Here is a 25,269-nt window from a genome sequence, read left to right as displayed (position 1 = left end):
CTCTAGCATCTTCACTAGGTCCTTTGCTGGTGTTCTGGGTGTCACACCCTGACCTTAGTTATCTTTGTTTTCTTTATTATTTTGGTTAGGTCAGGCTGTGACGCGAGGGTGATATGTGTTTTTGCCCTGTTTAGGTGTTTTTATGTCTATGGTTGCCTAGATTGGTTCTCAATCAGAGGCAGCTGTTTATCGTTGTCTCTGATTGGGGACCATATTTAGGTAGCCATATGCCTTGGATAGTTTGTGGGTTATTTTCTATGTGTAGTTGCCTGTGTATGCACTCGTTGTGCGTAGCGGCACGGTGGTTTTGTTTAGTGTTCTTCCTTCATTAAAAGAAGAATGTATTCTCATCACGCTGCACTTTGGTCTCCTCTTTACGACGAACGTGACACTGGGATTGATTTGCACTTTTCGCACCAAAGTACGTTCATCTCTAGGAGACAGAACACGTCTCCTTCCTGAGCGGTATGATGGCTGCGTGGTCCCATGGTGTTTATACTTGGGTACTATTGTTTGTATAGATGAACATGGTACCTTCAGGCATTTAGAAATTGCACCCAAGGATGAACCAGACTTGTGGAGGTCTACAATGTTTTTTTCTGGGGTCTTGGCTGATTTCTTTTGATTTTCCAATGATGTCAAGCAAAGAGGCAATGAGTTTGAACGTAGGCCTTGAAATACATCCACCGTACACCTCCAATTGACTCAAATTGTCAATTAGCCTATCAGAAGCTTCTAAAGACATGACATAATTTTCTGGAATTTTCCAAGCTGTTTAAAGGCACAGTCAACTTAGTCTATGTAAACTTCTGACCCACTGGAATTGTGATACAGTGAAATCTGTCTGTAAACAATTGTTGGAAAAATGACTTGTCTTGCACAAAGTAGATGTCCTAACCGACTTGCCAAAAATATAGTTTGTTAACAAGAAATTTGTGGAGTGGTTGAAAAATGACTTTTAATGATTCCAACCTAAGTGTATGTGAACTTCCAACTTCAACTGTACGTTCACATGACTAACTGATGACTGAACATTCTGGATCGCAATCAAGCTGTGTGGAAGTCATACATTTTTCATGGCTTTTTAAATATAATTTATTAGTGGGCCTATCAATAAAACAAAAATAAATCCTCTGTTTGGCTTCAACCTCACGATCAACTCTAAATTTAGATGATCTACTTACCTGGGTGAGTTGTAATCGGAGTTTTGTGTGTGTGTGTGGAAGCTTCATTAAAATGCCCAGAAATATTATTAACTTTGTATTACCAGTCACATTGCGACTAATGGAGAATGAGCAAATGATTACGTTAATATTCCCTTCTCCTGAGCAATGTAGCTTCCATTGGTTACAATTCATGATCCCTTTTTCTTATCAATAATTTGCCATCAATCACCTCCAGTAAGGACATTTACTGGGACATCCTGATCAGACACAAGACAATGAGACAGTGGATGGGAAATCTATTAAGACTTTTAATTTCTTCATGTTTTTTACAATACAATTTGAACACGTATTGATAACATTTTGCCTGAATAAGTTACATATTAATTAAATAAATACAATTAAATACTGATTTATTTTTGCCATTGGGTCATCCCCACACTATCTGGTTACAGTACTAGGATGAGATGAAGAAAGATTAGACAGTGATGTTATCAATCTGAAGATTATTCAGGAAGTTATCAGCATTGGAAGACATATTGAACTCCCAATGAATGGAGCTGACTGAAACAATGGCAACAGTTGTTTCTGATACTTCCTGATCTTGATTATGACAATGTCTCAGTCTCATCCCTCTTTGTCTCATTCTGGTTACAGAAAGCCTCAAGGGGGAAAGAAATACCTTCACAACACAGACAGACAGGAAGGGGGAAGGATCAGGCATTTGCAGCATAGCTTCACCTAGTCTCCTGTTGCTTTTCCTGGAATAACCTAGCATAGACAGTTCTCCCAACCAACCCACCAACCTCTCCAATGATTCTGAAAGTGATACACTCCTAACATAAGTCAGGTGATATCAGCACAGATGTAGGGGAAGAGAATGATTCAGATGAAAACCAGCATGCACAGTGGTTGTCCAGGACCAGACAGAGTACAGTAGGCCTAAAGCATCTCCATTCACAAGAGGTAGCATGTTACTCTCCCGCGTTTCTCTCTCTTATCATCCTAAATGCAGCAGACAGAGAACGTGTTTGACCACCGGTTGTCCAGGACCAGACAGAGTACAGTAGGCCTAAAGCATCTCCATTCACAAGAGGTAGCATGTTACTCTCCCGCGTTTCTCTCTCTTATCATCCTAAATGCAGCAGACAGAGAACGTGTTTGACCACCGGTTGTCCAGGACCAGACAGAGTACAGTAGGCCTAAAGCATCTCCATTCACAAGAGGTAGCATGTTACTCTCCCGCGTTTCTCTCTCTCGCAGCCGACAGAGAACGTGTTTGACCACTGTGATTATCACGGTTGTCAGTCTGTCCGATTGTCACCATTCAACATGGTTTTCTACAGTTCTACGGTGAAAGCTGCTCGTGAAATGCTTCAACATGAAAGCTTGGCAGATGATTGGTAACTCTGCTTAGAAGCACCTGCTGCTAACTTGTTGTTCCCTACAAGTGCTGTTTTGAATTCAAATACATTTGTACCTACACACTGAAGAAGGCTGTGAAGCTGAAACGTCTGTGTATGCTATCCCTGATGCAGTGAAAACCGTCAAATGAACTAAGCTTTATGCAACATCTTGTTGAGTGAGGACCCATTACACCATTTTGTTTAGAGTAACGACAAGACAGAGATATGGGGGCCTGGTATTTCCCAATGGCTGTGCCCTTCACGTACAGCATATTGCACTTAGCGCAGTGGTTATTATGCAGAGACTGGGTGGGGAACATCAGAACCATATATATATAAATAAATGTCTCTGGGGAACATTAGTAAGATCACAGTTTGTTGTTAATGGTCTTTAAGAAGGGTGTCGAGTCAGCTAGGAGGTTAGGAAAGCACACTATGTGTTGTATTCTCCCAATGAACATAACACAGGCCTGGTCCAAAAACAACCCCTAGCCCCTACACCCCTTTGGTTTTCTAATCTACATGAACCAGATAGGCAGAAGAAATATGGCAGAAGTTCCCCTAAGCCTATTGGAAGGCTAGGTGGAGCCGTCACCATACTGCTAACCGAGGCTGTGGGTTGCTCTCAGGCCAGGCCATAATCAGTGCTCACATACTTCACTAATTGACAGGCCATGCAACTAATCTGAATCACAACAGCTGAATTAAGTCTGTCATGACCTCAGAACCATTGGATCTGGTAGAACATCATGTGGAATAGAGAATAATATCTGCTCTGTAAATACTGAACGTTCTGACCCTGAGAATAAGCCCTTGGACTGCCTTGTCAATCACTGATAGCACGGAAACACAGACAACTTCATCATGATCCATGTTAGGGAGAAGTACAGTATTCACCTCCTCAGATCTTTTCTGATGGGACACCCCTGGTGGTCATTTAAAATGAATATGGCCAATCCCATGCGGACCCCTAGCCTCTAGCCCCTCGTACCAGGGCACAACTTCTAGTAGGCTGGATAGCTGTGAGCGATATGGGGAAAGTTCCACATAGCCTATCAGGGGAATGGTAGAGCTATTACCATATTGATTATATCTATCCAGTTCTATCCTCCTCATGTGCCTAGGGGGTAGGGGTTAGAGGTTGATTTGGAACTGGCCAAGAGAGAGATTGTGGTCTCAGGGAACACCTGTGTCATTTCCTGCAATCAGAACAGCCTCCCTTTGGGACAGATTTATTTCCTGATTCTACCTGTTTTTACAGTATGGGATAAAGCACTGAAAAAATCTTAAGCTAAAATCATGAAATTGTTTCATGAAATTAATTGCCATTGTTATCCTGCGCATAACCTTTATTTGACCTTTTTATCTCCATATCAACAGGTGTAAACAGTGACTGTGGCCCTTACAGTGTGTAGAGCACCAAGCTGTTTCCTCCAAACACTGTGGGAGGTCCTCATAAAACAGTGGCCACCTGTTCTCATACGCTGATGAGAACATACACTCTGGTAATATGGTCGTGTTGCAGGCTCTGAAGCCTCTCAGAGTGATTGCTATTTATCTCTTGGCTTAATAGGATGTTTACAGTTTTTTTTTCTCTCTTAAATAAAAAAAAGACTAGCATTGAATTGAACATAGTGGTTCATTAGGTTTTAGTGACCCCCTCACAGTGTTATATATTACAGCAACAGACTAGTGTTGAGACCACAATTAAAATAGGCACGAAATGTGGAAGCGGCTTTGCTCTCTCTCTCTCTCTCTCTCTCTCTCTCTCTCTCTCTCTCTCTCTCTCTCTCTCTCTCTCTCTCTCTCTCTCTCTCTCTCTCTCTCTCTCTCTCTCTCTCTCTCTCTCTCTCTCTCTCGCTCTCTCTCTCTCTCTCTCTCTCTCTCTCTCTCTCTCTCACAGATCAACTGTACAAAATCAACACTCAGAGACATTGCACACTTAGTCTACACAAAGTAGGAGCTCCAAGTATATTTGCAACAATTCAGATAAATATACAATGTGTGTGTGTATTAACACACACACACACATTGTATATTTATCTGAATTGTTGCCAATATACTTGTATTAACACACACACACCTACACAAACAGAAGCAGCCAGGCATGCACATACCACACAACCCTTACAGGGAAGTGTGTCTGCCAGCTCTCTCTCTCCACATGCCGACTGTGTGTCTGGCACTAGGGGAAAGGTCTGGAGACATGTACAAGCTGTGTGCTCTGTCTGTCTGCCCAGTCTGGCTTTAATGGCCTTTATGAATGACTCGGACTCAATGACTGTGGCTGGGGGAACAGTAGGGGCCCTGTTCAACTGGGTTTCTTTGTTTACAGTGGGAAACAATGTGTTGGATTGTGTGTGTGACTCCAAATATGCATTGTTCATTTGTTGTATTTGGCCATTTTTTATTTAACAGGACAACCCAAGGTTTGTGTGTGTGTGATTCCCTCTGCCAGTTATTGTTCCACCAATGCAACTCTATCTTTTTTCATCTCTTCCAATGCAGCAGCATCTGTCTCTCGACATTGCGTGGGGTACAGACCTGCAGTCACCTCTCTCAGACTACTCACTCACAGAGTGGACAGAGGGGATGGATGGATAGACTGATGGATGGACATTCACAAATCTGTTCCCATTGTTTGGGAGGTGTATGTTTAAGTCCGACTAACACACACACACACACACACACATACAAACACACCTAAGACCTTCACCACTGCTCCACCATGAGATCCAACGCTCGGTTGACGTTCAGATCCGAATTGAGGCCAAAGTCGGTCTCAACGAATGGGGCAGATGGAGGACTGAGAGGGCGGAGTCCAGAGGCTAGCGACCCCAACCAATCAGCAGGGTCAAAGGTTGCCTGAACCCGCCTCTTCCGTGAGGTCACAGTGGGAGGCAGGGGAGAAGTACAGATGGGGAGAGGGGGTGGGGCGGCTTGGCGGGGAACCATCGTCGAAGGCGACGGCGGGAGCTCCAGCAATAAGGAGGAGCAGAGAGGAGAGGATAGGAAGTTGTCATCCTTTGAATGACAACGGAAAGGCTGGGACTGGTCTGTTTGGGGAGGAGAGGAGGGGCCGGGGAGGATAGTGACAGGGGATTGGAGGTCTGAGACAGAGGAGGAGTGGGAGTCTAGAAGAAAGGTGTAGGGCAATACAAACAAACAAACAAACAAAAGCTTGTAATTATCCATGACCAGTCTTGGTGACTACAGAACTATACATTGTCATTGAGAGGCCAGAGAGCTATCCACTCACCCACACAGGTGGTAGGTTCCTCCAGAATGTCCTCTATTGACTGACTGGGGTCCATCTAAGGAGGGCAGAACAGAGACAGGGAAATCACCCAAGGGTTTACTTGATAGGGTCACCATTTACAAAACACAATGAATGTCAGCAGTGCCTCTGATTTACACACACACACACACACACACACACACACACACACACACACACACACACACACACACACACACACACACACACACACACACTACTTTGCAGACAGAGTTCAGTGTGTCAAATCGGAGGGCATGTTGTCCGGAGGGCATGTTGCTCTTGCTGCGGGCGATTCCCTGATCTACCTCTACGCCGACGACACCATTCGGTATACTTCTGGCCCTTCCTTGGACACTGTGCTAACTAACCTCCAAACGAGCTTCAATGCCATACAACACTCCTTCCATGGCCTCCAACTGCTCTTAAACGATAGTGAAACCAAATGCATGCTTTTCAACCGTTCGCTACCCACACCCGCCCGCCCGACTAACATCACCACCCTGGACGGTTCCGACCTAAAATATGTGGACAACTATAAATACCTAGGTGTCTGGCTAGACTGTAAACTCTCCTTCCAGACTCATATTAAACATCTCCAATCCAAAATCAAATCTAGAATCGGCTTTCTATTTCGCAACAAAGCCTCCTTCACTCACGCCGCCAAACTTACCCTAGTAAAACTGACTATCATACCGATCCTCGACTTCGGCGATGTCATCTACAAAATAGCTTCCAACACTCTACTCAGCAAACTGGATGCAGTCTATCACAGTGCCATCCGTTTTGTTACCAAATCACCTTATACCACCCACCACTGTGACCTGTATGCTCTAGTCGGCTGGCCCTTGCTGCATATTCGTCACCAGACCCACTGGCTCCATTTCATCTGCAAGTCTATGCTAGGTAAAGTTCCGCCTTATCTCAGTTCACTGGTCATGATAACAACACCCACCCGTAGCATACGTTCCAGCAGGTATATCTCACTGATTATCCCCAAAGCCAACACCTCATTTGGCCACCTTTCCTTCCAGTTCTCTGCTGCCAGTGACTGGAACGAATTGCAAAAATCGCTGAAGTCTGAGACTTATTTCCCTCACTAACTTTAAACATCAGCTATCTGAGCAGCTAACCGATCGCTGCAGCTGTACATAGTCCATCTGTAAATAGCCCACCCAATCTATCTACCTCATCCCCATACTGTTTTTATTTTATTTACTTTTCTGCTCTTTTGCACACCAGTATCTCTACTTGCACATCATCATCTGCTCATTTATCACTCCAGTGTTAATCTGCTAAATTGTAACTATTCGATCCTATGGACTGTTTATTGCCTACCTCCTCATGCCTTTTGCACACAATGTATATAGACTTTCTTTTGTCTACTGTGTCATTGATTTGTTTATTGTGTTATTGGCTTGTTTATTGTTTACTCCATGTGTAACTCTGTGTTGTTGTCTGTGTCACACTGCTCTGCTTTATCTTGGCCAGGTCGCAGTTGCAAATGAGAACTTGTTCTCAACTAGCCTACCTGGTTAAATAAAAACATAAACACACACATACACACTGACCAGTACTCTGTTAATGGCCTCCTGCAGCTCCTCCTCCAGACTGCGGACGCTGGGTGGGGCTTGAATGGGACTGGCTGTGATCTGCATAGGCAGCTCAAAGTCCTGGCCAATCATGTCCCACGGCTGGCAGCAGAACACCTGATTGGACAGTGGAGGAGGTTAAATTGTACATACTGTATGAAGCTATACAGTATTTAACGGTGAATATTGTAAATGGTAAGATACAATCACAGTGATGTGTTGCAATGTCTCAGCTAAATCTTGTGGATGATATGGTTGTGTACCTGTGTGAAGTTTGTTGGGGTGAGATGAGTCAAGTATAGGAGAGACCATAGTGTATCTGTCTGTCTGAGTCAGGTATAGGAGAGACTATGGTGTATCTGTCTGACGGAGTCAGATACAGGAGAGACTGGTGTATCTGTCTGTCTGTCTGAGTCAGATATAGGAGAGAATATGGTGTATCTGTCTGTCTGATTCAGGTATAGGAGAGACCATGGTGTATCTGTCTGACTGAGTCAGGTATAGGAGAGACTATGGTGTATCTGTCTGACTGAGTCAGGTATAGGAGAGACTATGGTGTATCTGTCTGACTGAGTCAGGTATAGGAGTGACTATGGTGTATCTGTCTGACTGAGTCAGGTATAGGAGTGACTATGGTGTATCTGTCTGACTGAGTCAGGTATAGGAGAGACTATGGTGTATCTGTCTGACTGAGTCAGGTATAGGAGTGACTATGGTGTATCTGTCTGACTGAGTCAGGTATAGGAGAGACTATGGTGTATCTGTTTGACTGAGTCAGGTATAGGAGTGACTGATGTGTCTGTCAGGTATAGGAGAGACCATGGTGTATCTGTCTGTCTGTCAGGTATATGAGAGACTATGGTGTATCTGTCTGTCTGAGTCAGGTATAGGAGTGATTGATGTGTCTGTCAGGTATAGGAGTGACTGATGTGTCTGTCAGGTATAGGAGTGACTGATGTGTCTGTCAGGTATAGGAGTGACTGATGTGTCTGTCAGGTATAGGAGTGACTGATGTGTCTGTCAGATATAGGAGAGACCATGGTGTATCTGTCTGTCTGAGTCAGATACAGGAGAGACTGGTGTATCTTTCTGTCTGTCAGGTATAGGAGAGACTAGTCTGTCTGTCTGAGTCAAGTGTGTTAGTTTACCTGTGTGAACAGGATCTCTGTCTGTCCTTCCCTCTCTGGTGTCCCTCTGGGCCATCCTGGATCCTGTTGCAGGAAGGGATGGAGGGAACCCCCACAGGATAGAGACAGAGGAGGAGATAGCCTCTCCCTGGGCCTGCTCCTCATCCTCTCCCTCATCCCCAGCTCCAGGCTCAGCTCCTGCTGCTCCTGCTCCGACCGCCAGGGGGCGCCAGTCGACAGTGGCAAAGAGGAGCATGGGGGGAGACCGGGGCTGGGTGTCGACGATGGGGTTAACGCAGCGGCCAGGAAGCCACACTGCTCCCCCACCACACTGACCCCTATTCCATTAGATTTACCATTCGGAATGCCATTAACAATTCCGTTTGGGACCCCGCTCAGAATTCCAGTGGACTGGATGTAGACCTGAGGGTTAGGGCTGTTGGTGGGGGAGTCAGTTCCAGAGCTGGGGCTGGAGCTGGGGTAGTGGCTGGGGGTGAGCAAGGAGGTGGGGGTAAGGGGTTCCTGGCTGGTACCCAGCTGGCAGAGGGGCACAGGGGTCAAGCACAGGTGGGGCAGCTGGAAAGGGCGGAGCCTCTGGAGAAGGGCGGGCTTGGTGCCGGAGACAGGAAGACCTCGCTCACGCAGCTGCTGTCGCAACTCAGACACCTGGGAGAGAAGGAGGACGAGGTGTGACAGAGGAGAGTGTCAGGGACAGCAAATAGAGAGGGATGAGAGAAAGAGGTCAGAGAATGAAGAGAAGCAAGCAAGGACAAAAGAAGGAAAAGAAGGTACAGATAAATAGGAAGTGAGAAGTGCTATAAACATTCAAATGTTCAAGTGATTGTCCTGCCCATATTACCGTGAGGTCGACCAGGTTAGGTGGGTGGAGCTCAGACTTGTTGGAGGGACTTGTGTCCACAGAGGTGTGGTTTGTTACCATGGATACAGGCTGAGGGTTTTGGTGCATGGCTCCAGAGAACCTCACCATTTGGTTGGTGTCTCCACTTTGATAAAAACAAAACATTCATGCTAGTTGCCAGCGCTCATGTAATGGTTAACCAACTTTAAATGGTCTGATGAACAGTACAACATCTGAATGAAACCACAGTTCTTGTGAGAAGGCCCAGGGGGAGGGAGGTTTGGTGTATGTAGTGCTACCTACCTGGGTGTGACGGTGAGCTGCTGCTGGTCCTGTTGCTGCTGGTTCTGCTGTTGTTGTTGTTGTTTCTGAAGGATCTGCAGCTGGAGGAACACCTGCTGTTGCTGCAGGAGGCTGGAGTAGGCGGGGTCTAAGAGCTGGGCTGGGGTGGGACTCCTCTGACTGGCCCCTCCCCCTGAGCACAATGTTAATAATTATCGACTTCCCTGCTATTTAGTGGACTCATTTTGACAACATTTGTCATGTAAAGCACATTGGGCTGCAAGTATTGTATGAAAGATAATATATACATAAAAGATAATCATGATTTTTAAAGTATAAAGACTATTACCGGCAGTCCCGGCCGTCCCTCTCTGGTCGGGGGGAATGTACTGATGGTATTTGAGTTTCCTCATCTTGGGCTGTGAATCCCGTGGTTTCCGCGGGCGGGGGGGGCGAGAGGAAGTCAGGGAGGGAGTAAGGGAAGAGGAGTCGGAGGGAGGTGTGAGCGACCGGGCTGTCTGAGAAAGGAAGAGGGGGGAGGGAGAGGGGGGAGACAGAGAATGAATCAAAGTAATATTTCTCATATCCATATTTTGTTTTATAAATGTATTATTCAAGCATTGTCAAAATACATAAACAGTATAACCTGAGAGAGGTCAGATCAGTTCTGATTAGTACAGCCAGTTCTAAAATTACTACCATGTTATGAGTTCCTAAGGCAAAGTTAACAGCAGGATGTATACAATATGTCATGTAACATATGTGCTCCTTTCAGGTTGAACAGTCAGTATCCTATAGCTGAATCCTGGCATTAAACGCATGTGTGAAAGCGTGACAACTGACAGTGTGTCCAGTCAGCTGTGACATCTAGCAGGTGTGTGTGTGTGTGTGTGGGGGGGGGGGGGGGGGGGGGGGGCCTAAATCCATAGGGCATAGTTCCGTTGGTAGTGACTGTCGACACTAATAAATGCGTAACACCAGAGTGAGTGTGTACATTATGCTATGTGGTTGAATACCTATCAGACACCGGGAGAAGAAGAGACTGATATACTGTATCTGACCCTCACAGTCGAACGTCTGTCTCTCTATGCAGACAATGCATTAACATCTGTAATACCGTATATGCATGGGATTATTTTTAATTTACTTTACCACCAATCAATCAATAAATCAATCAATCCATTGTTAATGCTTCAATCAATTCATTCTTAGTTTCTTGAATGCTTTTTACAGATGCATTTACACATTGTTCTGGATGTGTGTTTGGTCTATTTCTGAGTAGCCCTGTTCCAATACCTTTGGCAGCAGGGGCGTGGCATGGGAGGTAAGATACATCCCCTTTGGTCTCCCGGTCATCGCCATGGAGTTGGAGTCGCCCACGGTCATGCTCATTGGCTGGCTGATGCCCTCGGTTGCTGGGAGCAAAGCCAAGATAGACTGGAGGAAAGCAGGACAGAAATATAAACAGGTAATAGCAAAGGATCTGATCCAAACATGACTTGCAGTTCTAAAGTCAGTTTTGTGTTTCCCGTGTTGATGGTTGAGGTTAGGTTTTAGGGGAAGGTAATCTCACCTGATGGTTAGGATTTAGGGGAAGGTAATCTCACCTGATGGTTAGGTTTTAGGGGAAGGTAATCTCACCTGATGGTTAGGTTTTAGGGGAAGGTAATCTCACCTGATGGTTAGGATTTAGGGGAAGGTAATCTCACCTGATGGTTAGGATTAGGGGAAGGTAATCTCACCTGATGGTTAGGATTAGGGGAAGGTAATCTCACCTGATGGTTAGGTTTTAGGGGAAGGTAATCTCACCTGAACATGGACGGGACTGTGGTTAAGGGGCAAGACCCCAGGGGACAGGTCACTCAGCGATTGGTCGTCTAAGAACCCCAGCGATGAGGAGAGGGCTGGTGATTGGAGGACCCCGAGTTGCTCGGGAGACAAGGAGGAAGAGCAGGAAGAGATGTCATCTTGGAAAACATCTGAGGAGAGAGGGAAGGAGACTGGGCCTAAGGGAAGAGGGGGAGGAGGAATAGGTTAATTAGTAATGACATCTGGACTGTTTCATAACATCTATAGTTACTTCATGCGTGTGTGAGTTAACTCACGGTTCTCCGGAGGCAGTATGTGTTTGTGTATTAGGTCCAGAGGTCCGGGCCGATGCTGGACCTTCTCTCCAAGGTTGTTAGCCAGCCGAGCCTTCTTCTGCCTTCCGGTCCCACATACACTCCTGTCTAGAGAGAGAAGCAACACACTCCTGTTTGTTAGAGAGAAAAGCAACACACTCCTGTCTATTAGAGAGAGAAGCGACACACTCCTTTCTGTTAGAGAGACTATAACTGTGTTGACGTGGACACTCAATCCCAGTTCAACCCAGCAGGGTTACCCAAAACTTCTGCCTTAAAGGAACCACATACCCCTGGAGACACATAAATAACAACACAACCAGAAATGCAACAATAATAGTGGTATTTTAATCACAATGGACAATGAGAAGAATAGGGGGAGAGGATAGAGAGTAGAAGAGAGAGGAGGACAGGATAGAGAGTAGAAGAGAGAGGAGGAAAGGATAGAATAAGAGAGACGAGGAGATGATAGAGAGTAGGAGAGGAGAGGATAGAGATAAGAAAAGAGAAGAGAGGATAGAGAGTAGAAGAGAGGTGGAGAAGAGAGAAAAAAAGAGAGGATGAGAAGAGAGAGGAGAAGAGAGAAGCTGACAGGAGAGGAGGAGAGGATAGAGGGTACTAGAGAGAGGAGGAGAGGAGGAGAGTAGAAGAGAGAAGGGGCGAGAGGATAGAGAGTAGAAGAGAGAGGAGAAGAGAGAAGAGGATAAAGAAGAGGAGAGGATAAAAAAGAGGAGGAGAAGAGAGATGCTGACAGGAGAAGAGAGAGGAGGAGAAGATAGAGAGTAGAAAAGAGAGGAGGAGAGGATAGAGTAGAAGAGAGAAGAAAAGAGAGGATGAGAGGAGAAGAGAGAAGCTGACAGGAGAAGAGAGGGGAGGAGAGCATAGAGAGTAGAAGAGAGAGGAGGAGAGGATACAGATGAGAGGAGAGGATAGAGAGTATAATTAGAGAGGAGGAGAAAGATAGGATGAGAGGATAGAAAGGAGAAGAGGATAGAGAGTAGAAGAGAGAGGAGGAGAGGATAAAGATGAGAAGAGAGGAGGAGAGGATAGAGAGTAGAAGAGAGAGGAGGAGAAAGAGGGGATGAGAGGATAGAAAGGAGAAGAGGATAGAGAGTAGAAGAGAGAGGAGGAGAGGATACAGATGAGAGGAGAGGATAGAGCGTAGAAGAGAGAGGAGGAGAGGATAGAGAGGAGGAGAGGATAGAGAGTAGAAGAGAGAGGAGGAGAGGATAGAGAGTAGAAGAGAGAGGAGGACATGAAAAAAGAGAGGAGGATCTGTCCATCATTGCTTGGCTTGACAGGTTGTATCCAATGAAACCTGCCTGTAATTGAGAGCAACATGGTTCATATATATGTGTGATTGACAGCCAATGGAATACCAATTCCATCATAGGGCTCTGAAATCAATCATTTCCAGGCCCAGGGACATGTACTAGTCTGTGGCGACCTAAATGCCAGAACCGGACAAGAACCTGACACCCTCAGCACACAGGGGGACAAACACCTGCCTGGAGGTGACAGCATTCCCTCCCAAATGTGCCCCCCTAGGCACAACTATGACAACATAACCAACAAAAACGGGTCACAACTCCTGCAGCTCTGTCGCACGCTGGGATATGTACATAGTCAATGGTAGGCTTCGAGGGGACTCCTATGGTAGGTACACATATAGCTCATCTCTTGTACTGTAGACTACTTTATCACTGACCTCAACCCAGAGTCTCTCAGAGCGTTCACAGTCAGCCCACTGACACCCCTATCAGACCACAGCAAAATCACAGTCTACTTAAACAGAGCAATACTCAATCATGAGGCATCAAAGCCAAAGGAACTGAGTAACATTAAGAAATGCTATAGATGGAAGGAATGCAGTTTGGAAACCTACCAAAAAACAATTAGGCAACAACAAATTCAATCCCTTTTAGACAAAAATCTAAGAAAGAAATTGAGAAACCTGTACAACCAAAAACATAGAGACCCGGAAAACCTGAGTCTACGCCTTCACTATGGTGAATCACTAAAACAATACAGAAATACACTACGGAAAAAGAAGGAACAGCATGTCAGAAATCAGCTCAATGTAATTGAAGAATCCATAGACTCTAACCACTTCTGGGAAAATTGGAAAACACTAAACAAACAACAACACGAATAATTATCTATCCAAAATGGGCTGTGTGGGCAAACCACTTCTCCAATCTTTTTGGCTCTATAACAAAGAATAAAGAGCAAAAATATATGCATGATCAAATACAGATCTTTGAATCAACTATTAAAGACTACCAGAACCCACTGGATTCTCCAATTACATTGAATGAGTTACAGGACAAAATAAAAACCCTCCAACCCAAAAGGCCTGTGGTGTTGATGGTATCCTCAATGAAATGATCAAATATACAGACAACAAATTCCAATTGGCTATACTAAAACTCTTTAACATCATCCTTAGCTCTGGCATCTTCCCCAATATTTGGAACCAAGGACTGATCACCCCAATCCACAAAAGTGGAGACAAATTTGACCCCAATAACTACCGTGGAATATGCGTCAACAGTAACCTTGGGGAAATCCTCTGCATTATCATTAACAGCAGACTCGTACATTTCCTCAATGAAAACAATGTACTGAGCAAATGCCAAATTGGCTTTTTACCAAATTACCGTACAACAGACCATGTATTCACCCTGCAAACCCTAATTGACAACCAAACAAACCAAAACAAAGGCAAAGTCTTCTCATTCTTTGTTGATTTCAAAAAAGCCTTTGACTCAATTTGGCATGAGGGTCTGCTATACAAACTGATGGAAATTGGTGTTGGGGGTAAAACATACGACATTATAAAATCCATGTACACAAACAACAAGTGTGCGGTTAAAATTGGCAAAAAACACACACATTTCTTCACACAGGGTCGTGGGGTGAGACAGGGATGCAGCTTAAGCCCCACCCTCTTCAACATATATATCAACGAATTGGTGCGGGCAATAGAAAAGTCTGCAGCACCCGGCCTCACCCTACTAGAATCCGAAGTCAAATGTCTGCTGTTTGCGGATGATCTGGTGCTTCTGTCACCAACCAAGGAGGGCCTACAGCAGCACCTAGATCTTCTGCACAGATTCTGTCAGACCTGGGCCCTGACAGTAAATCTCAGTAAGACCAAAATAATGGTGTTCCAAAAAAGGTCCAGTCACCAGGACCACAAATACTAATTCCATCTAGACACTGTTGCCCTAGAGTACACAAAAAACTATACATACCTTGGCCTAAACATCAGTGCCACAGGTAACTTCCACAAAGCTGTGAACGATCTGAGAGACAAGGCAAGAAGGGCATTCTATGCCATCAAAAGGAACATAAATTTCAACATACCAATTAGGATTTGGCTAAAAAAATACTTGAATCAGTCATAGAGCCCATTGCCCTTTATGGTTGTGAGGTCTGGGGTCCGCTCACCAACCAAGACTTCACAAAATGGGACAAACACCAAATTGAGACTCTGCACGCAGAATTCTGCAAAAATATCCTCTGTGTACAACGTAGAACACCAAATAATGCATGCAGAGCAGAATTAGGCCGATACCCACTAATTATCCAAATCCAGAAAAGAGCCGTTAAATTATACAACCACCTAAAAGGAAGCGATTCCCAAACCTTCCATAACAAAGCCATCACCTACAGAGAGATGAACCTGGAGAAGAGTCCCCTAAGCAAGCTGGTCCTGGGTCTCTGTTCACAAACACAAACACACCCTACAGAGCCCCAGGACAGCAGCACAATTAGACCCAACCAAATCATGAGAAAACAAAAAGATAATTACTTGACACATTGGAAAGAATTAACAAAAAAACAGAGCAAACTAGAATGCTATTTGGCCCTAAACAGAAAGTACACAGCGGCAGAATACCTGACAACTGTGACTGACCCAAAATTAAGGAAAGCTTTGACTATGTACAGACTCAGTGAGCATAGCCTTGCTATTGAGAAAGGCCGCCGTAGGCAGACATGGCTCTCAAGAGAAGACAGGCTATGTGCTCACTGCCCACAAAATGAGGTGGAAACTGAGCTGCACTTCCTAACCTCCTGCCCAATGTATGACCATATTAGAGAGATATATTTCCCTCAGATTACACAGATCCACAAAGAATTCGAAAACAAATCCAGTTTTGATAAACTCCCATATCTACTGGGTGAAATTCCACAGGGTGCCATCACAGCAGCAAGATTTGTGACCTGTTGCCACAAGAAAAGGGCAACCAGTGAAGAACACACACCATTGTAAATACAACCCATATTTATGCTTATTTATTTTATCTCGTGTCCTTTAACCATTTGTACATTAAAACACTGTATATATATAATATGACATTTGTAATGTCTTTATTGTTTTGAAACTTCTGTATGTGTAATGTTTACTGTTAATTTGTATTGTTTATTTCACTTTATATATTCACTTTATATATTATCTACCTCACTTGCTTTGGCAATGTTAACACATGTTTCCCATGCCAATAAAGCCCTTGAATTGAATTGAATTGAATTGAGAGAGAGAGAGAGAGAGAAAATGTACCCAATTGTCATACTTGAGTAGAGGGAGATACCTTAATAGAAAATGACTCAAGTAAAAGTAACCCAGTAAAATACTATTTGAGTAAAAGTATTTGGTTTATTAAATATTCTTACGTATTAAAAGTCAATGACATACATCATTTCAAATTCCTTATTAGACAGCACAGTTTTCTTTTCTTTTTTTACGGATAGCCAGGGGCACAACGCAATGCACTCAGACATCATTTACAAACAAAGCATGTGTTTAGTGAGTCCGCCAGATCAGAGGCAGGGATGATGACCACGTATTTCCTTGGTAAGTGTGGCATTGGACCATTTTCCTGTCCTGCTAAGCACTCAAAATGTAACAAGTTTTGGGTTTCATAGAAAATGTATGATAGTAAAAAGTACTAGAGAGAGAGAGCGAGAGAGAAAGGGGAAGAGAAGACAGAGGTAGGTGATGAGGAGTATTATGCTTTGCTGGGAGCATACTAAATGAGTCAGACAACAGACAGCAGGAATACAGTGGACAGACAGACGGGGCATCATCACCTTGTGCAGTTTTAATGTTCAGACCACACAGGGGCGACTTCTGAGTGGTGCCATCGTCAGTTAGACGCTGCATTGGGAGATAGCAGGTCAAACCAGAAAGCCAGTTTTGGGGTCAGTTTCAATTCATTTAAATGACATGGCCTAAATTATCATTATTTCTTTATGCAAATAGATTTTGATTACATAGGGTTTTCTTTTGTCATTGTAACAATCTGTATTGTTACTATTTGCATTTACTGTAGCCTACGGTAACAGTGGGACAACAAGTCTCTTCTTTAGTTTGAGAGAAACAGTGAGCTACTTACCAAAGCTTTACTCTGGTCTTTCTCTCCTTTGTGAGAGGAACAGGCAGTTTTCAACCCTAGAGAGGGAGAGGGAGAGAGAGAGAGAGGGAGAGTCAGTCTCATTAGAAGGTAGTGTAAAGAAGAGAGAACACCCAACCCTGTCAGTAAACATTAACAGTAACTCCACTCACCAGAGTCGATTTCATTTTGCCTTCGGTTCTGAATCCTCAACTGCAAGACTGAAAGACAAGCAGTAGACAGGTGGTGAGTTAGATGTATGAGAATACCTGGAATAACCTGCAAGGTAACTCTGGGTAAAAGGTACTGTCCTATGTTCTGTAGTACAATATCCTTCTGTAACATGTGACTGAGCAATCTCTGCACAAAGACACCCACTCCATCCACACACCTTCACACTAAGAGGTTAATTGGGGGAGGGGCAAATAGGTTTGGCGATGTTTCCCACAATGCATTCCAGTGCTGAGTTTTGAGATCTGAGAGAAATGGAGGGAGGGATGGGGGGAGGGGACAGCAGTATGAGAAGGGTTTGGGGGGTGGCTGTAACTATTTATCCGTCAGTACGTCTATTTCTGTCACCCCCATCCCCCCTTCAGCTGTCCCTCTCTCTCCAGAACTCTCTACCTCCCTCCCTTCATCACGGTCATGCACGCTAAGTCAATTCTTCTTCCCCTATTTTCTGTCAGCCGACCGCCACTCGAAAAGAGACCCCATTACATTACTTCAGTAAAAACACCACTTAGCCTGGTTCTACAGTAAACAGCTACCTCTTAGCCTGGAAACACCTACCTCTTAGCCTGGTTACTGCACCTCTTAGCCTGGTTACTGCACCTCTTAGCCTGGAAACACCTACCTCTTAGCCTGGTTCTACAGTAAACAGCTACCTCTTAGCCTGGAAACACCTACCTCTTAGCCTGATTACTGCACCTCTTAGCCTGGTAACAGCTACCTCTTAGCCTGGTAACTGCACCTCTTAGCCTGGAAACACCTACCTCTTAGCCTGATTACTGCACCTCTTAGCCTGGAAACACCTACCTCTTAGCCTGGTTACTGCACCTCTTAGCCTGGAAACACCTACCTCTTAGCCTGGTTCTACAGTAAACAGCTACCCCTTAGCCTGGAAACACCTACCTCTTCACCTGATTCTACAGTAAACAGCTACCTCTTAGCCTGGAAACACCTACCTCTTAGCCTGGTTACTGCACCTCTTAGCCTGGTAACAGCTACCTCTTAGCCTGGTAACTGCACCTCTTAGCCTGGTAACAGCTACCTCTTAGCCTGGTAACAGCTACCTCTTAGCCTGGTAACTGCACCTCTTAGCCTGGTAACACCTACCTCTTAGCCTGGTAACTGCCACCTCTTAGCCTGGTAACTGCACCTCTTAGCCTGGTAACAGCTACCTCTTAGCCTGGTAACAGCTACCTCTTAGCCTGGTAACTGCACCTCTTAGCCTGGTAACAGCTACCTCTTAGCCTGGTAACAGCTACCTCTTAGCCTGGAAACGCCTACCTCTTAGCCTGGAAACACCTACCTCTTAGCCTGGTAACAGCTACCTCTTAGCCTGGAAACACCTACCTCTCAGCCTGGTAACTGCCACCTCTTATCCTGGTAACAGCTACCTCTTAGCCTGGAAACACCTACCTCTTAGCCTGGTAACTGCCACCTCTTGGTAACTGCCACCACCAGCTAACTCTTAGTACCGTATTGGACTGGGTACTCTGACTCACATAGGCCTCCATGCTGACTCGGTCATGGTACTGTATGTGTTATCGGTTGTGAGGTGGAATAATTGATTGGACTCTCAGAGGTGAAATTTGACCAGATTTGTGTACCGGACCCAACTAAAGTTACAGACATAGGCCCTGGCCCGCTCCAGGGAAATAACACATGCAATCATCACTTAAAAGGTACCCAGAAGAGTTGATTGACTACTTATAAACCATTTATAAGCCCTGTACAGATGGTAAGTCAATTTAGTTTACCGTTAACATTTAACCATCTGTAACTGAGTGGAAACAAATGAAGCCAGAATCTTGATGACAGATAAGAGCAGGAAGGTGACTGTGTAAACTACTGAAGTTGTGCATGGATTTAGCTCAGTGAGATTATCTTCCCGCTTTGGGCAAGCATTCATGGACAGAGAGAAATAACAGAGATTGGATTGAGGTTATAATCGGCTCCTCAACCGTCTATAATGTGAAGTAAGCTCATAGTGAACCTTATAGGTTATCAATGATCATTGAGTTGTATTCAAGGTTTAAAAAGGCTTCTAAAGTTAGTAATTTTCCCTTTAAAATGTATCAACCCCTACAAAAATGTCACATTTTTACCGTCCAATAGCACACATTTCCTGTTAGTGCAGGATTTTTTTCCTGCCATGAGAAACTGATCTAATAAAATGGTTGGCTATCACCACGACTGTCCACAGGCACAGTACACCTACCGCTTTTCAGCTTTGACCACAGTCATGGTAGCATACTCAGGGTATAGTAGTACATCTTCCTCAATACAAGTTACACAACCCATATTGCCATCCTTCCATCCATAGGCGATTAATTCAACATCAACCAATCAGACAGCATTTACCTATTGACAAAAGTATTGATTGGTCCTTCATAGCCTTCAACTATTTCCTCCATAGCTGAAGAGATAGTGGGCTCGAAGCAGCAGGACAGCTGATACTTAGTTAGCCAGTCTAACTCATTTAAATGTCTCTTCTAATGAATCCAATCTGGAAACCTCAAGACACTTCCTGGTATTTAAATAAATAAATACACTCATCAAATCTAATCTGAACCTCCAGCTGCCCAAGACAGGCCTGGTAATGAACAGCTGTTGGAACAAACAGCAGGAATGTCTCTATGACCTCATTTCCTGTCCCTACCAAGCCTCTTTATGACAGCAGCAGACTGATAACAACAGCGGCGGCCATTTTTAAGGGGCATGTTCCAATTCTAGAACACAACTGCTGCTAGTTAAAGGACAGTAACCTATGGATGATGGACCTAACACAAAACATAAAGCCCCACTCCAACAGGCCTGGCCCGATGCAGCCCCACCCCAACCGGCCTGGCCCGATGCAGCCCCACCCCAACCGGCCTGGCCCGATGCAGCCCCACCCCAACCGGCCTGGCCCGATGCAGCCCCACCCCAACCGGCCTGGCCCGATGCAGCCCCACCCCAACCGGCCTGGCCCGATGCAGCCCCACCCCAACCGGCCTGGCCCGATGCAGCCCCACCCCAACCGGCCTGGCCCGATGCAGCCCCACCCCAACCGGCCTGGCCCGATGCAGCCCCACCCCAACCGGCCAGGCCCGATGCAGCCCCACTCCAACAAGCCTGGCCCGATTCAGTCCCACCCCAACCGGCCTGGCCTGATGCAGTCCCACCCCAACCGGCCTGATGCAGCCCCACCCCAACCGGCCTGATGCAGCCATACCCCAACCGACCTGATGCAGCCCCACCCCAACCGGCCTGATGCAGCCCCACCCCAACCGGCCTGGCCTGATGCAGCCCCACCCCAACCGGCTTGGCCTGATGCAGCTCCACCCCAACCGGCCTGATGCAGCCCCACCCCAAACGGCTTGATGCAGCCCCACCCCAAACGGCCTGATGCAGCCCCACCCCAACCGGCCTGATGCAGCCCCACCCCAACCGGCCTGATGCAGCCCCACCCCAACCGGCCTGATGCAGCCCCACCCCAAATGGCCTGATGCAGCCCCACCCCAAACGGCCTGATGCAGCCCCACCCCAAACGGCCTGATGCAGCCCCACCCCAAACGGCCTGATGCAGCCCCACCCCAAACGGCTTGATGCAGCCCCACCCCAAACGGCTTGATGCAGCCCCACCCCAAACGGCCTGATGCAGCCCCACCCCAACCGGCCTGATGCAGCCCCACCTCAACCGGCCTGATGCAGCCCCACCCCAAATGGCCTGATGCAGCCCCACCCCAAACGGCCTGATGCAGCCCCACCCCAAACGGCCTGATGCAGCCCCACCCCAACCGGCCTGGCCTGATGCAGCCCCACCCCAACCGGCCTGATGCAGCCCCACCCCAACCGGCCTGGCCTGATGCAGCCCCAACCCAACCGGCCTGATGCAGCCCCACCCCAACCGGCCTGGCCTGATGCAGCCCCACCCCAAACGGCCTGGCCTGATGCAGCCCCACCCCAACCGGCCTGATGCAGCCCCACCCCAACCGGCCTGGCCTGATGCAGCCCCACCCCAAACGGCCTGGCCTGATGCAGCCCCACCCCAACCGGCCTGATGCAGTCCCACCCCAACCGGCCTGATGCAGCCCCACCCCAAACGGCCTGATGCAGCCCCACCCCAACCGGCCTGATCCAGCCCCACCCCAACCGGCCTGGCCTGATCCAGCCCCACCCTAACTGGCCTAATCCAGCCCCACCCCAACCGGCCTGGCCTGATGCAGCCCCACCCCAACCGGCCTGGCCTGATGCAGCCCCACCCCAACCGGCCTGGCCTGATGCAGCCCCACCCCAACCGGCCTGGCCTGATGCAGCCCCACCCCAACCGGCCTGATCCAGCCCCACCCCAACCGGCCTGATCCAGCCCCACCCCAACCGGACTGTCCTGATGCAGCTCCACCCCAACCGGCCTGGCCTGATGCAGCCCCACCCCAACCGGCTTGGCCTGATGCAGCCCCACCCCAACCGGCCTGATGCAGCCCCACCCCAACCGGCCTGATCCAGCCCCACCCCAACCGGCCTGGCCTGATGCAGCTCCACCCCAACCGGCCTGGCCTGATGCAGCCCAACCCCAACCGGCCCAGCCAGATCCTCACCTGAGCGGAATTTGTTCCGGATGAGAAGCGACCTCTCAGAGGCCAGCAACGTCATGATGAAGAGGAGGAGGGGAAGGAGGGATGAGAGGAGGAACAGAAAGAAAGAGTGGAATCCTGTTTTTATTCCCACTTGGGTGGGAATCAGGAGGAATGGACTCTTCTGATTCTGTCTCTCTCTGTGTGGAAAGCAGAGAACAGATAGAGGGAGAGATGGAACAGAGAGAGGGAGGTCAATGCTTTTGTTTATCCCTTGAGAAAAATATATTGACACTGAGTACAAGACACAGACCAGAGCAGTAGACAGAAGAGAGTTATGGAGTGGAAAGAAGTAGAGAGACACACCATCTGACACACACAGGATAGAGTGGACAGTAGTAGAGACACACCATCTGACACACACAGGATAGAGTGGACAGTAGTATAGACACACCATCTGACACACACAGGATAGAGTGGACAGTAGTATAGACACCATCTGACACACACAGGATAGAGTGGACAGTAGAAGAGAGACAACGTCGACATTGACTAGACCACGACTCTCACGGCAGACTTCCACAATCACAGAAAGAGAGGAGAGACACACATACCGTAGATAAAACTAGAAAGAAAGAGGAAGAGACAGTAGGAAGCATTTAGAACGACAGAGGAAAAGGAGGAGAGGCGAGGAGAAGAGAGAGACAGGGTGAGTTAGGCCATATGAGTGACCGAGACAGAGGCAGTGACAGATACCCAGATGCCAAACAGTGAGTGCACAGGGGACACTTATTATAATGGACACATAAAAAGCCACACCTATGACAGAGGACACAACTATGCAGAGGAACGTGCTCCGATGGCTGGATGCACAGATTTAAAAGCGAAAGAAAGCGAAAACTGCCACAGAGAAATGTATGCTTTTATCTACACACAGAGAACCATGGGAGAGAGACAGAGGTTATTACCACTAATTCACATATACTTCATTAATGCACACACACCATTTATTGACTATATTGACTATGCCGCTGGCCACCCATAAGACAAATTGGGAAAGCCTGAACAGCATGAAAGTGGACACACACAGAGTGACTGAGATTATTTACACAAGATCACTGATCTGGTGTTCATTAACACACAATCACACACACACACACACAGTTATTTACAAACTAGATTAGAGCACTACCCATACAGTAGGGTATTGATGAGTCCTCATATCACACAGTGGGGCACTGAGAGAGAGAGAGAGAGAGAGAGCGAGAGAAAGAGAGAGAGAGAGAGAGAGAGAGAGAGAGAGAGAGAGAGAGAGAGAGAGAGAGAGAGAGAGAGAGAGAGAGAAAAAAAAATAAGGTAGAATGAAAGATAATACTTACTGAAATAGAGAGAGAAGTCCCTTGGGGGAACTTGGAGTGGGTTTAAGATTAAATTAGAGAGAGGTGCAAGAAGGAAGAGATAACTTCAAGTGCGTTTAATGACGATTTCTTTCATGTTCCTTTTCTTGTCATATTGTTTCTCTCTCTCTCTCTCCACACTCGTTAATCCCCTGGAAAAGAGTTCTAAAGGTGGACTTGGGGAGGAAAGGATCTGATGTTCCTTCCTTATCATAGAACTAACCTTATCCTTCTCTCGCTCTTTCTCTCTGGACCTGTCCCTAAAGCGTCCTGGTCACTCCCCCTCTCCCCTGTCTCTCTCTCTACCCCTCCCTCACCCCTCTCCCCCTCCTTCACCCGTCCCAGCAACATACATCTGCTGACTGATTGGCTGATTGATGGAGAGATCGAGTGACGATAAGTGGTTGTGTGTTTGTGTCTTTGTCAAAAGTATTCACAAAATGGATGACTCATGTAAACATACACTTGACATTGTTACAAACTTTGACCAGATACCCTACACTAGTCTGAGGCCTATACTTTTTCCTCCCTTATCTATTTAAAAGCAAATAATGATTAGGGATACTGGATATTGCTGAGGTGTGAAATGGTGTGGTAGGTATGTGTAGAGTTCCATCTGATAAGGTTCTATATAAATCAAGGAAGCAGCGTCCATGTCTAAATACCTACGTCATCCTCTTACACATGATGTATTCTGTGTGTCCGTGCTTCAGTTTACGTCAGTGTATATATCTGAATATGAGGTGATACTGTACCTGACTGTATCCAATGCATTTTATCAACTGGTACTGCTAGCAGTAAAACTGTGTGTGTGTGTGTGTGTGTGTGTGTGTGTGTGTGTGTGTGTGTGCGTGCGTGCGTGCGTGCGTGCATGCGTGCGTGTGTGCGTGCGTGTGTGCGTGCGTGTGTGTGTGTGTGTGTGTGTGTGTGTCAGTAGGCTTAGCAGGGGGAGAGGGGGACATGTGGGACGGGAAGGGTGGTCTTTGCAGGAGCACCTGTTCTGTTAGTTTGACAGACAGGCTGGTGTGTGCTGGTTCAGCAGTGTAGTGCAAGGGGGGGGGGGGGGTAGTGAGAGGGAGCGAGATGGAGTGGTGGGGAGGCAGGGAAGTAATGGGAGAGTGAGGTAGAAGGAGAGAGAGGTAAGGAGTCAGGACTAGAGGAAGAGAGGAATGGAGGAGAGGAGAGGAAGAGAGGAGAGGAAGGGAAGACAGGAAAAGAAGTTACAGCTAATTAATTATGTTATCTGGAGAGAAGCACATATTGATCCATAGCCTGGTTACACTGAGCACAGCTAGGAGAGACTTACTGCAGCAGACAATCCATTGGTACAGACACCATCCAGATAACCACCAGTCACAGCCACAGTCAGTGCCACTGTATGGTAAATTGTGGTTGTATAGATTTAGATGACAATAAATTATGAGGTTTACTCCTAAATCCAAACTTGGCAGACGTTCTACAGTGGTCTAATGTGAGAGGAGTCCCTTTCCACACCATATGTTGTGTAATGTAGATCCACCTCTAAGCTATATGTCTCACTCCCTTTAATTATTTTATTCATTGGCAAGATTAGCAAATTTAGGCATGACATGCCAGCAACAAATTCTGGACCGACACATACACGCATAACTGACCAAATTATGAGAGACAAGCATTGTCATTTTGAATTCCGTAAAACGAGTGTGGAAGAGGTCATATTTGTATTGTTGTCTATCAACAATGACAAACCACCTAGGACTGACAACTTGGATGGAAAATTACTGAGGATGATAGCGGATGATATTGCCACTCTTATTTGCCATCTCTTCGATCTAAGCCTACTCTAAAGTGTTTGCCCTCAGGCCTGGAGGGAAGAAAAAGTCA

At 46.4% G+C, this 25,269-nt stretch overlaps 1 protein-coding gene across 3 annotated transcripts; it reads right to left on the bottom strand.

Annotated features, from left to right (window-relative positions):
• Positions 1 to 944: 944 nt before the first annotated feature.
• Positions 945 to 23,689, bottom strand: LOC110508924 (myocardin). 3 transcript variants are annotated; one of them, XM_036968518.1, is made up of 15 exons: positions 23,389 to 23,689; positions 22,034 to 22,209; positions 17,402 to 17,449; positions 17,232 to 17,287; positions 16,927 to 16,993; positions 11,812 to 11,937; positions 11,516 to 11,712; positions 11,003 to 11,143; positions 10,056 to 10,224; positions 9,728 to 9,899; positions 9,425 to 9,569; positions 8,587 to 9,231; positions 7,418 to 7,555; positions 5,829 to 5,883; positions 945 to 5,703 (listed from the first exon to the last, which is right to left on the bottom strand). In XM_036968518.1, the coding sequence occupies exons 2-15, from the start codon at positions 22,086 to 22,088 to the stop codon at positions 5,282 to 5,284; spliced, it is 2,436 nt and encodes an 811-aa protein (XP_036824413.1). In that variant the 5' UTR covers positions 22,089 to 22,209; positions 23,389 to 23,689; the 3' UTR covers positions 945 to 5,281. The 3 variants fall into 3 exon arrangements, with proteins under 3 accessions (XP_036824413.1, XP_036824428.1, XP_036824423.1); XM_036968533.1 differs by having other exon boundaries at positions 10,056 to 10,125; XM_036968528.1 differs by having other exon boundaries at positions 11,516 to 11,706.
• Between the last annotated feature and the right edge of the window lie 1,580 nt (positions 23,690 to 25,269).

Source organism: Oncorhynchus mykiss, chromosome 3 (assembly GCF_013265735.2).
Source record: "Oncorhynchus mykiss isolate Arlee chromosome 3, USDA_OmykA_1.1, whole genome shotgun sequence".
Lineage (NCBI taxonomy): Eukaryota > Metazoa > Chordata > Actinopteri > Salmoniformes > Salmonidae > Oncorhynchus > Oncorhynchus mykiss.
Note: the sequence above shows the minus strand (reverse complement) of the source record. Positions and strands in the feature narration are given on the sequence as shown.

What these genes read in the sequence shown, in the direction of transcription:
- LOC110508924 (XM_036968518.1), bottom strand. Translation starts at nt 22,088, where the DNA reads ATGACGTTGCTGGCCTCTGAGAGGTCGCTTCTCATCCGGAACAAATTC. An exon ending in CAGCTCACCGTCACACCCAG is followed by an intron (nt 9,570 to 9,727) that starts GTAGGTAGCACT and finishes TTTTTATCAAAG; the next exon opens with TGGAGACACCAACCAAATGG. An exon ending in CTAACCTGGTCGACCTCACG is followed by an intron (nt 9,232 to 9,424) that starts GTAATATGGGCA and finishes CTTCTCTCCCAG; the next exon opens with GTGTCTGAGTTGCGACAGCA.